At 37.0% G+C, this 12,173-nt stretch overlaps 1 protein-coding gene across 2 annotated transcripts in view; it reads right to left on the bottom strand.

Moving 5' to 3' along the window:
- Window positions 1-12,173, bottom strand: part of LOC101919882 (formin-F) — a 52,184-nt gene that overhangs the window by 16,544 nt on the left and 23,467 nt on the right. For both annotated transcript variants that reach the window (XR_008748762.1, XM_055814008.1), the window contains exons 9-14: window positions 10,065-10,176; window positions 5,938-6,028; window positions 5,263-5,349; window positions 2,907-3,059; window positions 667-796; window positions 507-539 (exon numbers count right to left, since the gene is read on the bottom strand). Coding sequence is in view for 1 of the 2 variants with exons in the window: in XM_055814008.1 (XP_055669983.1) it covers window positions 507-539; window positions 667-796; window positions 2,907-3,059; window positions 5,263-5,349; window positions 5,938-6,028; window positions 10,065-10,176 (606 nt within the window). In the remaining variant the exon portion in view is untranslated. The remainder of the gene's footprint in view (window positions 1-506; window positions 540-666; window positions 797-2,906; window positions 3,060-5,262; window positions 5,350-5,937; window positions 6,029-10,064; window positions 10,177-12,173) is intronic.

Genomic DNA, 12,173 nt, shown 5'->3' with positions numbered 1-12,173 from the left:
TTCACTGGTCAGCTTATGATACCGTTCAACAGCAAATTGCAAACATCTCCCAAAATCTACCTTACATTTGAACAATCTTATTGTCTCCCCTCCTGTCGACTTCATGAACATTGGACTCCGTTCTAGAGAAGGAGATCAGTTTGGTTCTTGAATTTCAGGAAGGTTTCTCCTGCTGCACTGCCTGCTCCCAGAGACTCCGCCACAGGTGGAACTTTGATGGAGCACTTGTATCACTTAATATTTGTAGTTTATGATAAACTCTATTTACCATGGGCAGTATATTTTTTGTATTTCTAAACCATCTGGACACACTTTCATTATTTTCTTTTTTTTTTAATATTTCACAGTAATGTGGCAGATTAAGTATCACCATAGCAACACTTTACCTCAATGTTTTGAACCTTTACCACCTTTTACAAACTACAGAAGTGCAATGAAAACCTGTTCCAAATGACTGCACAACATATGAAAATCTTTCTCTGAATTTAGAAACCACATTTACATACCATCAACTTCAGCACAGAGGCCTTTCATGGAAGCTAGAAAGGAAGAGAGGGAAAAACACGCTAATAAGTATCATTCATATTGTGAGAATGGGAGTTTCCACAGAAGCTGAAGGACTTCACTTTCCATTTGTTGATTTTTTTTTCCCCTCCCTCCTCTTACCATCTGGTACAGCTTCAAATTCTGTCAACTCTTGAGAAAATTTGGCCAGATCAGGCTCATGTAAGAAGATCTGTTCCACAAGGGCATGAAGCAAGGTGAATGTCCTCTCTTTACCCCGCAACAAAGGTAACTGCAAATAGAATAGAACAATAATTGACAGACTGAACTATTATACTTTAAAAAAAGAAAGAAAAAAGAAAGAAAAAGAAAAAAGAAAGAAAAAGAAAAAAGAAAGAAAAAGAAAAAAGAAAGAAAAAGAAAAAAGAAAGAAAAAGAAAAAAGAAAGAAAAAGAAAAAAGAAAGAAAAAGAAAAAAGAAAGAAAAAGAAAAAAGAAAGAAAAAGAAAAAAGAAAGAAAAAGAAAAAAGAAAGAAAAAGAAAAAAGAAAGAAAAAGAAAAAAGAAAGAAAAAGAAAAAAGAAAGAAAAAGAAAAAAGAAAGAAAAAGAAAAAAGAAAGAAAAAGAAAAAAGAAAGAAAAAGAAAAAAGAAAGAAAAAGAAAAAAGAAAGAAAAAGAAAAAAGAAAGAAAAAGAAAAAAGAAAGAAAAAGAAAAAAGAAAGAAAAAGAAAAAAGAAAGAAAAAGAAAAAAGAAAGAAAAAGAAAAAAGAAAGAAAAAGAAAAAAGAAAGAAAAAGAAAAAAGAAAGAAAAAGAAAAAAGAAAGAAAAAGAAAAAAGAAAGAAAAAGAAAAAAGAAAGGAACAGCAGGGATGTTGATAACTCCCATGTAAATTTGACAAGAATATAAAACACAATGAAATTAAACTTCTTTTCAATCTGCCATTTCAAAGACATTCTTGATTAAGATCAGCTTTATACTTTCATATCCACTGCCCTTCCCTGTTCTTTTCTGTTGTATGTATTTCTCACGTTGTCTTTTTTTTTTTTTTAAGATATCCTAATTGATTGCATTTTGGAATGATTTTGGACATCCAAACACAGTTATTATTCCTTTCCACTTTAAAGCAGTGTGCTGTGTTCACAAAGATAGCAAAGTTCCTTAAGTGAATCTGGGAAGATGCTCTGTGGAAGAAAATTATTTTGTAGGCATTTTTCATTATGATACATGTGGTATTGCCACCATTAGATACATATATACATATATATATATATATATATATATATAAAAGAGAGAGAGAGAAAGCAAGTTGTGTCTCAGAGTTGTCACCGCAGTTATAAATCACTCACTCATATATTAAAAGTCTCCAGATGGGAAAGATACCTTACAAAACCAATAAAAATCCTTCTCTCTTCTATTTACGAATCAGACATAATCTTACAGTAGTGTTAAAGGTACAAGGCAGCTAAGGAAATTCGTATTTATTTCTTTCTTTTTAGGATAAGAATATGACGCTATGCCACTGTTGGGTGGAGGAAGGAAAAAAGCCCACGTGCTCAGTAGCAATGTTTTCTGATGGCAAATACTGATGAGGAGGGGAAAGCAGTTTCCATAAAACTAATGGAAAACTCAGCTTAATGTCACACAAGTGGTAGGTCAGTGAAGAGGCAGAGAACCAAGAGTGAGGCGATGCTTCTTGTACAGCAGATCTCTGTCAGAAAAGAGTAACGATCACAACTGCCACCTTCTTTCCCTATTCATCCAGCAGAGCAAGGGGGGGGGGGGGGGAGGGGTAAAACCATTGCAGGCAAATTTCACTCTCTTTCAATTTAATATTCTGCTTTTGAAACTGTACCTTAAAATGGCATTGTACCACTTGTTGTAAAAGACCTTGCACTAGAGCAAAACGAAGCACTAAGAAATCACCACAGTGCCACACGTGCGCACCCATCACAGAAGTGATGCTGCAGAGTTACAGCCCTGACCGCATGGCGAGGGTCCATATAGCAGTGCTCTGCACAAAACTACAAAACACACTTTATCTAAACTTTCATCTAACCAGGGGCCTGCAGCTCAGGCACCTCTTCGAGCCAGGAGGTCTTCACATCGGGGTAGTCAGCATGCTGATGTTCTACCTCATTAGAAACAAAGTACTGAACATGGCAATGCCCCCACCTAGCCAGCACTGCGGTCCGAAATGGGGGAATGCATCTTGTTATGACCAACATTAAAGTATATATTGTTAAACAGGATCTTGTTTCTAGAGTAACCAAGAGCAGATGTTAAAATGCTAGCTACTCATTAAAAATGATTGCCTTTCTCCAGATTCAGGACAAAACTGAGTTAACATTAATATTTAACATACCTTGGAATATGATTTTAATGACAAGAAAAATATTTACTCACTTTGGTCAAAGATGACAAACGAAATCCTTTAGCCTTATCTTTTCCAGCCTTTTCATTTAAATGGTTCCCAATGGCTAAAACATACTCCAAGACAGCAACAAATTTCTGGCTGGATTGCAGCTGCTTACTCGCTTGGATTTTCTGGTTTATTAGCTGAAACACACAAATCTTCCTTCAGTTCAAATTGAGAACATGAGTAAATCAATGGTGTCTATACCTTCCTTTTGCCAAAAGCCTCATTGTCCCCACCTGAAGCAAGTCACAATTTAGCTGATGATATCTTCTTATTCAACTTCCCTGGGGGAACAGGCCAAGGGTTTTCAGGAAGAACCAGTAAAAAGTCTCCCACTAAGATAAAGCTGGTGTTGGCACAGTTACCCTGCCCGCAATGGAGGTCACATCCTTTCTGGCTGCCAAACCAGCCCTGCCAAAACAACTTCAACATCATCTCTTAAAAATGCTTCCAAAGAAAAAGTATTTTGCTGTTTGAATGCACCAGATTGCACCAAATGTCAGGTATCAGGGGAAGCAGATAGCCTGAAGCGCAGTATAAGGTTCTCCATCCTTCACCTCCCTCCCTTCTGTTTATACCAGCTGAAAACTGTTATCTTATCAAAATTCTTAGCACAGTTTCCCCACAAGGAAGAATAATAATTTCCTGTAATCAAACTCAGTATCAATTTGTTTTCCCAGGGAAGCCACCTCCCTTCTAGGGCTATAGACACAAGAGGTGGGTTTTGTTTTAAATTAGGAAATGTATATTTTTTAGCACCACACCTCTCTTCATCAGTCACCAACACACAGGTTTAAAAAACAGGAAAAGAATGAAACACAAGGGAGAGCTGAAAGACATTTTTACAACATTAATAGCACATCACAGGGGCTGAGAGTGCTGAAAGCCAGTGTTCAGATTATACACCTAAAATTCTAAAGGGCAATCTAGTTTACAAACATGTTTCAGCACACATAAGTAAGAAAATACTTAGATAACTAATCAGCTCTTCAATGAACATTAAAGATCCATCAAAGCAAACTATATAAAATAACTTCCAAATATTCAAATATTTGGTTTCAGTGGAAGACCACAAAGGTGTAGCATTGTACTAGGCAGGGTCAGAAATCTGTGCATCTCCCCAGTGTTGCCCATCTGTTCCTCTTCCCAGTTTTTTTTTTTCCACTGTTACTATGGTTTGAATCACAGCCAGGCAAAGGATAACAACTCAGACTTGCAGAACTTTCAAATTTAATTTTCGCTCCCATGCAGAATAAGAGCAAAACGTTTGGAGCATTTTCACGGAAACAGAATTGTGTTGAAACACTTTGTTTTGAATTAAAGCATACACAAACCCTGGCAGGGAAGGCAGGAGTCTGGAACAGGATGATCCGGACCATGAGATTGGAATACTGTTTATTGCATCCCCCCCACACCTAGGTCACCCTCAAAAAGGCAGAGAGGGACTTGAACTCTGGTTTGCAACATTTCAGTTCAGTGTTGTAGTCCTTAGGGTGAACAGCCTCCTCCAGTCTTCTGAAAATAGTGTCTACAAGATGCTGGTCAAATAAACTTGCTCTAAGTGTCTGTGACTTCAGATTGATTCTTTCAACTTGTGTGGCAAGAACCTCCCCACAAAAGGAATCAAATTTTAATTATGAAATTCACTTCTGTTTTATCACTGGCTAAAGAAAGAGGAAAGTTTAGCAACACCAAATAAAAATTTGAAAATTGTTTCCTGTTCTTTTCTTCCTCCTTTGTGGAAGTCTATTCCACTGCCAGGCCCACCAGCAAATGCTTCTTGAACTGTAGTGGAATAAGGATGATAGTAAATGCACATACATGTATATAAATGTGTATCATTGCCCTCATTTGACTTTTTTTTTTTTTAACTGTTTTGTTTTGAACCGGTACTGTGGAGTACAATCATTAGCAAAACACCATAAAATGAATGGGATTCCCAAAAGCATTCCAAACACACCAGCCAACAGTGCCACTGCATTTCAAATGTAGCCCACCTCTAACAGTTCCATGTCATTTATAATTCCTTTGCTATCAAAGCCATGACCTATAGGGATTTTATTGAAATTTTATTGAAATTTTTTTAACCTTTTTGCTTGTTACTTTTGAACAGCACCATGAGATGTTTCTTTCATACACTAGGCTGCCTGGATTATTACACTATGAATTGCTTATGTTATGGGCTGGCTACAGGGGGAACAAAAAAAAAAAAAAAAAGAAAAGAAATCCCAAAACTTTCCTGACTACACAGCTTTGAAATCTGCCTTGAGGCTGCTTGGCCCTCCACTATGTACCTGGTAGATTTTGATTACAAACACACTACGAAGGAGTCACGTTACTCACAGGCTCCAAATCTCTCATGCTCACAGGGAGCTCACGTACGGTAAGCAGGAGATCCAGCCTCTGGCCTAAGTGGGGGATTTTACACATCTGCAGAAAATTGAACAGAAAAAGAATCAAATCGCATGTTTATATCAAAACACGCACATGCCTTCCTAATTTATCAAGTAATTCAGCTGCACCATAGTTTTCCTAATTTTACTGATAATTTACATATTTTATTCTAAGCCTTAAGTCTGCAGATATACTATGGCAGATACCTGAATGTGCATCGTTTGCTTATGCAAATTCAAGAAGACGCTGTGTGCCCGTAGGGCCAGACATTATTAAAATCAATGATGCTCATTCCTTGTGAACAAGAATGGTTAAATGCATACAATTTTATGCTTATAGATTTTGGAAACCTTGCTCAGAATAAATCAGCTCCTACTTTGGAGGAAGGGGAGGGTGTGTGACTTGGATACAGGAAGGGGTCCATACAGTTCTCTTCATAATAGCTATATGCTATAATAACTTATCATTATGATATTATATGATACATGATAAGATATCATATGATATCATAATATCTATATGTCTTAAACTGATTCTAATTGAGATTGTAAATTTCAGTTTCAAACAACAGCTTCTTGTAATGTTCTGTCTAGAAGACTGTTTTTTAACGCTGTGCCTTCTTACCTCTAACATAAACTGATCAACCACATGCAGCTCTGAAGATGACCCCTTGAATGCCTGGTACCTTTCTGCATCTTTTGGTGTTGGCATGTATCTGCAAAACAGCAAATGAAAATTCACTGTCCTCTTCCTCTTCATTCTATGTTGTTGTAACATAAAACAACCATTCCATGCCATGCATCAGAATTTCTTACTGTTTAGTGTGGTTTACATATTGCATATTTATTCTTTAGCCATTGGAACTTCATAGATATTTGAGCCAACTATGCGATGGAAAGTAGAAATGATCTGCAGATACATCTGCAGGTCTGGAAATGCTTATATATACGTAAGGCTTGAAAATAAGTCAGCAGTGTTCACCTGCAGATCTACAGGCGATCTACAGAGGTGTGGGCTGTTTTGGAATAGGTAAAACCATGCAACAGAGGAGTTAAGGTCATCGTTTCCAAAGAGGTTCCTGACTTCTGTGCTTAATACATACCTGCCTTGTTTCCACTGATTGCACGAGCGTACCTGACACCCTTTCCAAAGCACCTAGAAACAACATACGCTTTTTGAGCAGTTATGGCCATGCTGGCTCAGCTTGTCTCCAGCAACAGCTTCTTTGAAGAACTAGCACAGAAGCAGAGCAGACTCATGCTATGGTGTAATTAACCCCTGGGCCCCACGGTCTGACAGACTCCTACCTCTGAAACATTTTTAATCGCCCATGAAACAAGAGTGGGCAATGACACTTCTGTCTCTTGAAGTGCTGCATCACACCCGAGATCCGTGTCTTGGTTTTGTTATGATAGTGTGTAACACGGACGCACAACTTTCTTCTTTCTGCACAAGGTAACAGAATATTCTCCCACAGTACTCCAGAGTCACAAATTTTTAGAAAAACTGATGTCTTTAAACATGCCTCCACTTGGAAAAGTAAACACACGGCTACAGTTCCTTTCCTTTGGAGATATTCCTGCATGTCTGACTGATACACTGTGGGAATTCACAGCATATCTTAAGAAAAATGAAATCGCTGTTACAGCTAACATATGAGAAGGAGTGTTAAGAATCTTAAATAAGTATTCAAGTCTACTATCTCCTCTTCTTTCTCTGCAAACAATCTACTAAATTTGTAGCAAGTGTGATTAAACATTCATGGAGACAGACATAAATTTTCATTAAAAGTAAGGAAATTTATTCAAAGATGGAAAAAATAAAGCAAAGATTTTAGCATGTTAAATACAAATACATGCCAAACTGTTTTTTTTTCACTGTGGTCAATAACTTAGTATGACATTTCAATTGAATAATTGCTAGGTTTTGAATTATTGAATCTATATTAAAGCAGATTACAAAATATTCCATTCATCACCCTTCATCATGAAGAAAAAAAAATGAATTCTCATTTAAAAATAACAGTTATCTGTTGGCAAATAAAAGGGGGTTTTATTTATCATTAAAAATAGTTTGATTTTTTAAACAAATCCACAGAACATTTATTTTAAAGCGGACAGTAAATATCTTCATTTAATCAAAAGTCTGATATCCCACCAAATTGTTTTATGTATTATGCATATGAAATGAAATTAGCAGATTGTCTAGAAGGTTTAAATCTTAAAGCATTAAACAATGGAAGCCACAGAAAAGAAAGCACAAGAATATGTGAATGCATTCCATAAATATCTTTTTACATGAATGCAACTCTAATGGAATTTGTGCAATGAAAAATCTCCCACTGCTTTGAAAAATCAAGTTTACAGAGACAAGGAGTGCTTTGCTATTGATTTTAAGACATCAGGATAAAGAATCATTCAGAGAACTAGGGAAAGGTTTCCATATCAAAATAAGTCTTGACGTTTCTAATAATATTCTACCACCTCCACTAACCTGCATTGGATACATGGCAGAACATTTTGCTCACTGGTCACAGTCTTGAAAATGTAATCTTAGTTTAGGCTTTAAATATTTTTCATTCTACATTCTACAATAGTAGAAGTGAGACCTCCTGCTCAGGCTCAGACAGTATGATGGGTTTCATAGAGAGGAATTTTCCAGCCCCTGCAGGCCACAGGTTTCAAAAGTAAAATTTTCCACCATGGCACCTAATTCAAGTGGAAAGGTCTTCAAAAGTGCTGTGTCCTCCTACTTGTATTGTGCCAAGCCCACTACAGGGCATTGTACAAGAGAAACTTCTGAGTGCCAATGGCTTGAGAAAAGCATCAGCTCCTTGGATGAGATGTCTGGACAGGAGCCGTAAGACTCAGGACCACCTGGGAAATCCAACCCTCAGTTCTGAAATGTCTCTTCTATTTCAGTAACACTTTTAAAAACTGTTGGGGTGGAAAAAATCAGCTTCATTCCACTACAGGATTTGTACATGCATTCCTAGATTTTGGCAATAAATAACAGGATCTTTGCTTCTATATAGCATATAGCAATACAGCATTCAATATCTCTTACACATTCCATTGCTAGAAAAATTTCCTCAGCGTTATTGCTATCAAAGGAAGACTCTGAAATCTTCAAGGAAAAAATAAAATCTTTCAAGCTTCATTGCCATCATTATTATTATATTATTATTATTATTATGTTTGATGGCAAAGAGCCCAGATGCTATAAATCAGTAATCTCAGTGGTGTTACACCAGTTTCAACAGCGTGGAGATCCTGGACTGAATCTGAAGTGCTGCATTAGGGCTTGAACAACAGACAGTGTTCAATGTTTTCCTTCAACCCGAGGTGTGAGCAGAGGCTGCCCTCGCACGCGGGGCTGGCCAGACCCCAAGCACTCGGCTGTGCTGCAGGACTGGGGGTGTTTCCTTATTCTGCCTGTTCCAACCATTTGTTTCTCCAGAGATATCTCCTGACCAATTCCATCACTGCAATTAGAAACTGCAGTACTGCAGTAGGATCTTTCATTTTTAAATGAAGCCTTTAAGATCAGCTTTTGAAGGGCAACAGAGCTCCATCACCTCCAACGCCTTTCGCCAGCTCATAATCTGCACCAGCGTGGGGTGTAACCAGTAAAGCACTGGGGCAGCTTGGAAGCTTCCTCCAGAATACTGGCACATACAAAACATAAAAATTTGGTGTCTTGCCCATGTCACTTCATACTTCAGGCAAGCTCTGTATAAGCCATCTCACAGAATGACATTAATTCCATACGTTACACCTCTGTTCTTCCTGCTCACATCACTTTCTAAGTACAGACCTGATTCTGCAGACTAAAATTGCTGTTCATGTACTGATTAGGATCAGGATTTTAAGGCCAAAATTAAACTAATTCCACAAGAATTAGAAACATCACTTATTTACTTCCTTACTTTCTTTGCCAGCATCATCTTTTTCCAAGCTCGTTTTAGCGAAACACTCAATTTTTTTCTGATTTTGAAGCAAGAAACAGTTTCATTGCAAGTTTTCATATAAGCGTGTTCAATAAAATGGCCTGAGCATCACATGGGGACTGGGATGTATAACGGATACTACTCTAAGATCCCATTTCTTTCCTTTCTTTCTATGTCTTAAACTGTTCAGAGATACAATCCAGTTCCTAAAAAATTTGCGTGTCAATAGTTTGCTTATGCTCATGATATCTATTTTTCTCAATACAGCAATTCAATTTTTTTAGATAAATTTGCATTTTCTGCTTTAAACCCACAAATCTCTGCCACACAGAAATACTGATATTCTTAATATCCCATCATCCTATGAAGCCCCTTAGACACTTGTCTGCCTTCCTCCTGTCCAAACCAATTTCAAATCTTTCATTTCTGATCCCACAATAGACAGTAAGTCTGTAGTAAAAGATGTAAAATTTTCTCTTCAAGTTACCCCTGCTCACTGCCACAACTTATTCTTTTACTAACTCTCTTCATTGTAACCGGTGCACAAAATCACGTCATATTTCCTATCATTTCTTGCAATCCCCTTTCCTGTACAACATGGGGAAAAAGTAGCATTTGGGGGGCTTACTCTAAAATCTCAGTTGCAAGAACTGATTTCTGTGTGCAACCCTAATATTCCAGTCACAGTAAGGACAGACCCAATGTCTCAGCAGCATCTTTCTTGAATTTCACATGATTTGCAGAAGAGGATACCTTCCTCAAAAGGTAGCATATATTATAAACACTGAACCCCAAAGATTACCTTCTCAGTGCTGTAATCTGCTCATCTGTAAGTCCACCACTCTCTTCATGTATAATGTACAGTTTTTCTTTCAGCTCACTTGGTTTTATACGGAAACTTTTAAGAAAAATGTCTGGAGGAAAACGATTCTTAGATTACTTGGAAGAAAATGCTCAAGTGAAGGCAAATCACCAAAATAGTTCATATTTACTTTCCATATAAAAAAAAAAAAATAAATAAAACACACACTAGAAAAAATCCCAAACACAGTAGCTGCTAAGCTAAGGTAAAAACTCAGTGTTTGTATGTTCTTTAAATATACATAGCAGTAGTCAAGCAAAAATACATTTCTGTCAGAACATAGTCAATGCTCAGGACAGATCAAGATACTGTTATCAGAAGGTACTCAAGTACTTCCCAGCATAAATTTCTCTTATAAACAGCTCAACAGTCAAAATATTTTTTCATAATAACAATAAAATTTATTGGAATATTATAATATTTTGAAGGTTAAAGAAATCAAATTTTGCATTTATTTTGGGTCTTTTTACTTGCTTTGTTTGATTTCCAGGATTCAAAAAGAAGGTAGTTAAAGGGCATGCAAGTCAAATTACTTCCAAAATGAAGGCAACCTGGGAAACAGAAGTGGTCTCTTCTTCCACACTGTCTGACATTCTAAAATCTGATTAAGAGTTTTTATAATGTTTAAGACTTCCCTGCTGATGTGGGACTGGCTCATATACACATTACGACAGGAAAATGAAAATAAGATGTCTCTTCCTCAAACAGGTGAGGAACCATCTATAAGGCTGTTGCTCCCAAAAAGACCACTTTGTCCTACCAGTTACTTGTTAATTACTGTCTGTCTCCATCATTATTATTAAAGGATGAAGGTAAAAAAGGGAGCACAAGGAAGTGAACAGAGGGCATCAGCAAAAAAAGTGAAAAGGTTTAAATGCTTCTCAGTGTTGGCATGAACGTCCTACAGTCTCCGTTATGACAAAACTCCTCTGAGCAGCACAAGGGGATTGGGAAGGAGAATTCAGGAAGGATGTGTATAATTTACCTTTTCTTTTTTCCCTCCAGTTCTAAAAAGGAACAGGTTTTCAGGTTACAGCCACTTGCTGTGGCCTGTATCAGGTATTAATAGTTCTCATTGACCAATGGAGTATGTACCATTTATTCTTTTTCTGACACAATTTCCACCCTTTTAATTTTGTTATAAGCTCTAGCTTTAGTGCTAAGCCTGGCAGAATCTTCCCTTTTTCCTTCTCAGGCTTTTTATGCTTTATTTCTTTTGCTTCGTTATGCCTTTTAAACCATGGATCTCTTCAGGTGTGGCGATGTCTATGGACCATAACAGAGCGAATAACTGATAGTAAAATGTTGAATTTAAAATTTTCACAACCTGTCTACAAAGCATTTAATATTTTCTTGAATGTTTTCAGTAGCTGAAATTAGCTGCTGAATAGATTCTAGCCATCAGACTTTGCCAATTTTTTTTCCTAGGGAAAATGAAGATTTATATGTGGGAAACTGGGTCTCATCCAGAGAAACAGGCACCAATCAAGTCACAGAAGCTGGTATTTTGACTCCTAGATCAGTTTTTCACCCACTAGACCCCATATTCTTGGAATAACATACACATTATAGTGTCTCCCAACACTTTTTCATTGGAAATCTGAAGACGTTTTTCTTGTGTCTGCCTTTCCAATACCTGCTCTCTGTACAGCAGAAGTGTATTTTGTCTACAGGACTCCCCTAGATAACTTAGCTTTTATTTGCATTTTCTCATACCCTGGGCTTGAATTTAGTGTGTAGATCTTTGCTCAGAACTCCCATCTTTCTCTTGTGTTCGGAAGCCTACTCAAAGTCTCAAGAAATTTTAACCTACTGGCATTTTGGAGCTTCATCATTTTATTCGCTAATTTAAGAACTGTGGTTTGCAGCACTTGCAAGGAAGATTAATCAGAATTTTCAGGATCAAATTAACTTTTGATCTAAGTAGTGTCCATTATAATAAGTATACACCAAAAATCTCACTGATGGGGCTTTAAGGATAAGATTAGGAAACGGATGTAGAATGTCTCAATGAAAAAAGTTGTAAGAGTAATAGGATCAAAAGGAAGA

Source organism: Falco peregrinus, chromosome 9 (genome assembly GCF_023634155.1).
Source record: "Falco peregrinus isolate bFalPer1 chromosome 9, bFalPer1.pri, whole genome shotgun sequence".
NCBI classification, from domain to species: Eukaryota; Metazoa; Chordata; class Aves; order Falconiformes; family Falconidae; genus Falco; species Falco peregrinus.
Note: the sequence above shows the minus strand (reverse complement) of the source record. Positions and strands in the feature narration are given on the sequence as shown.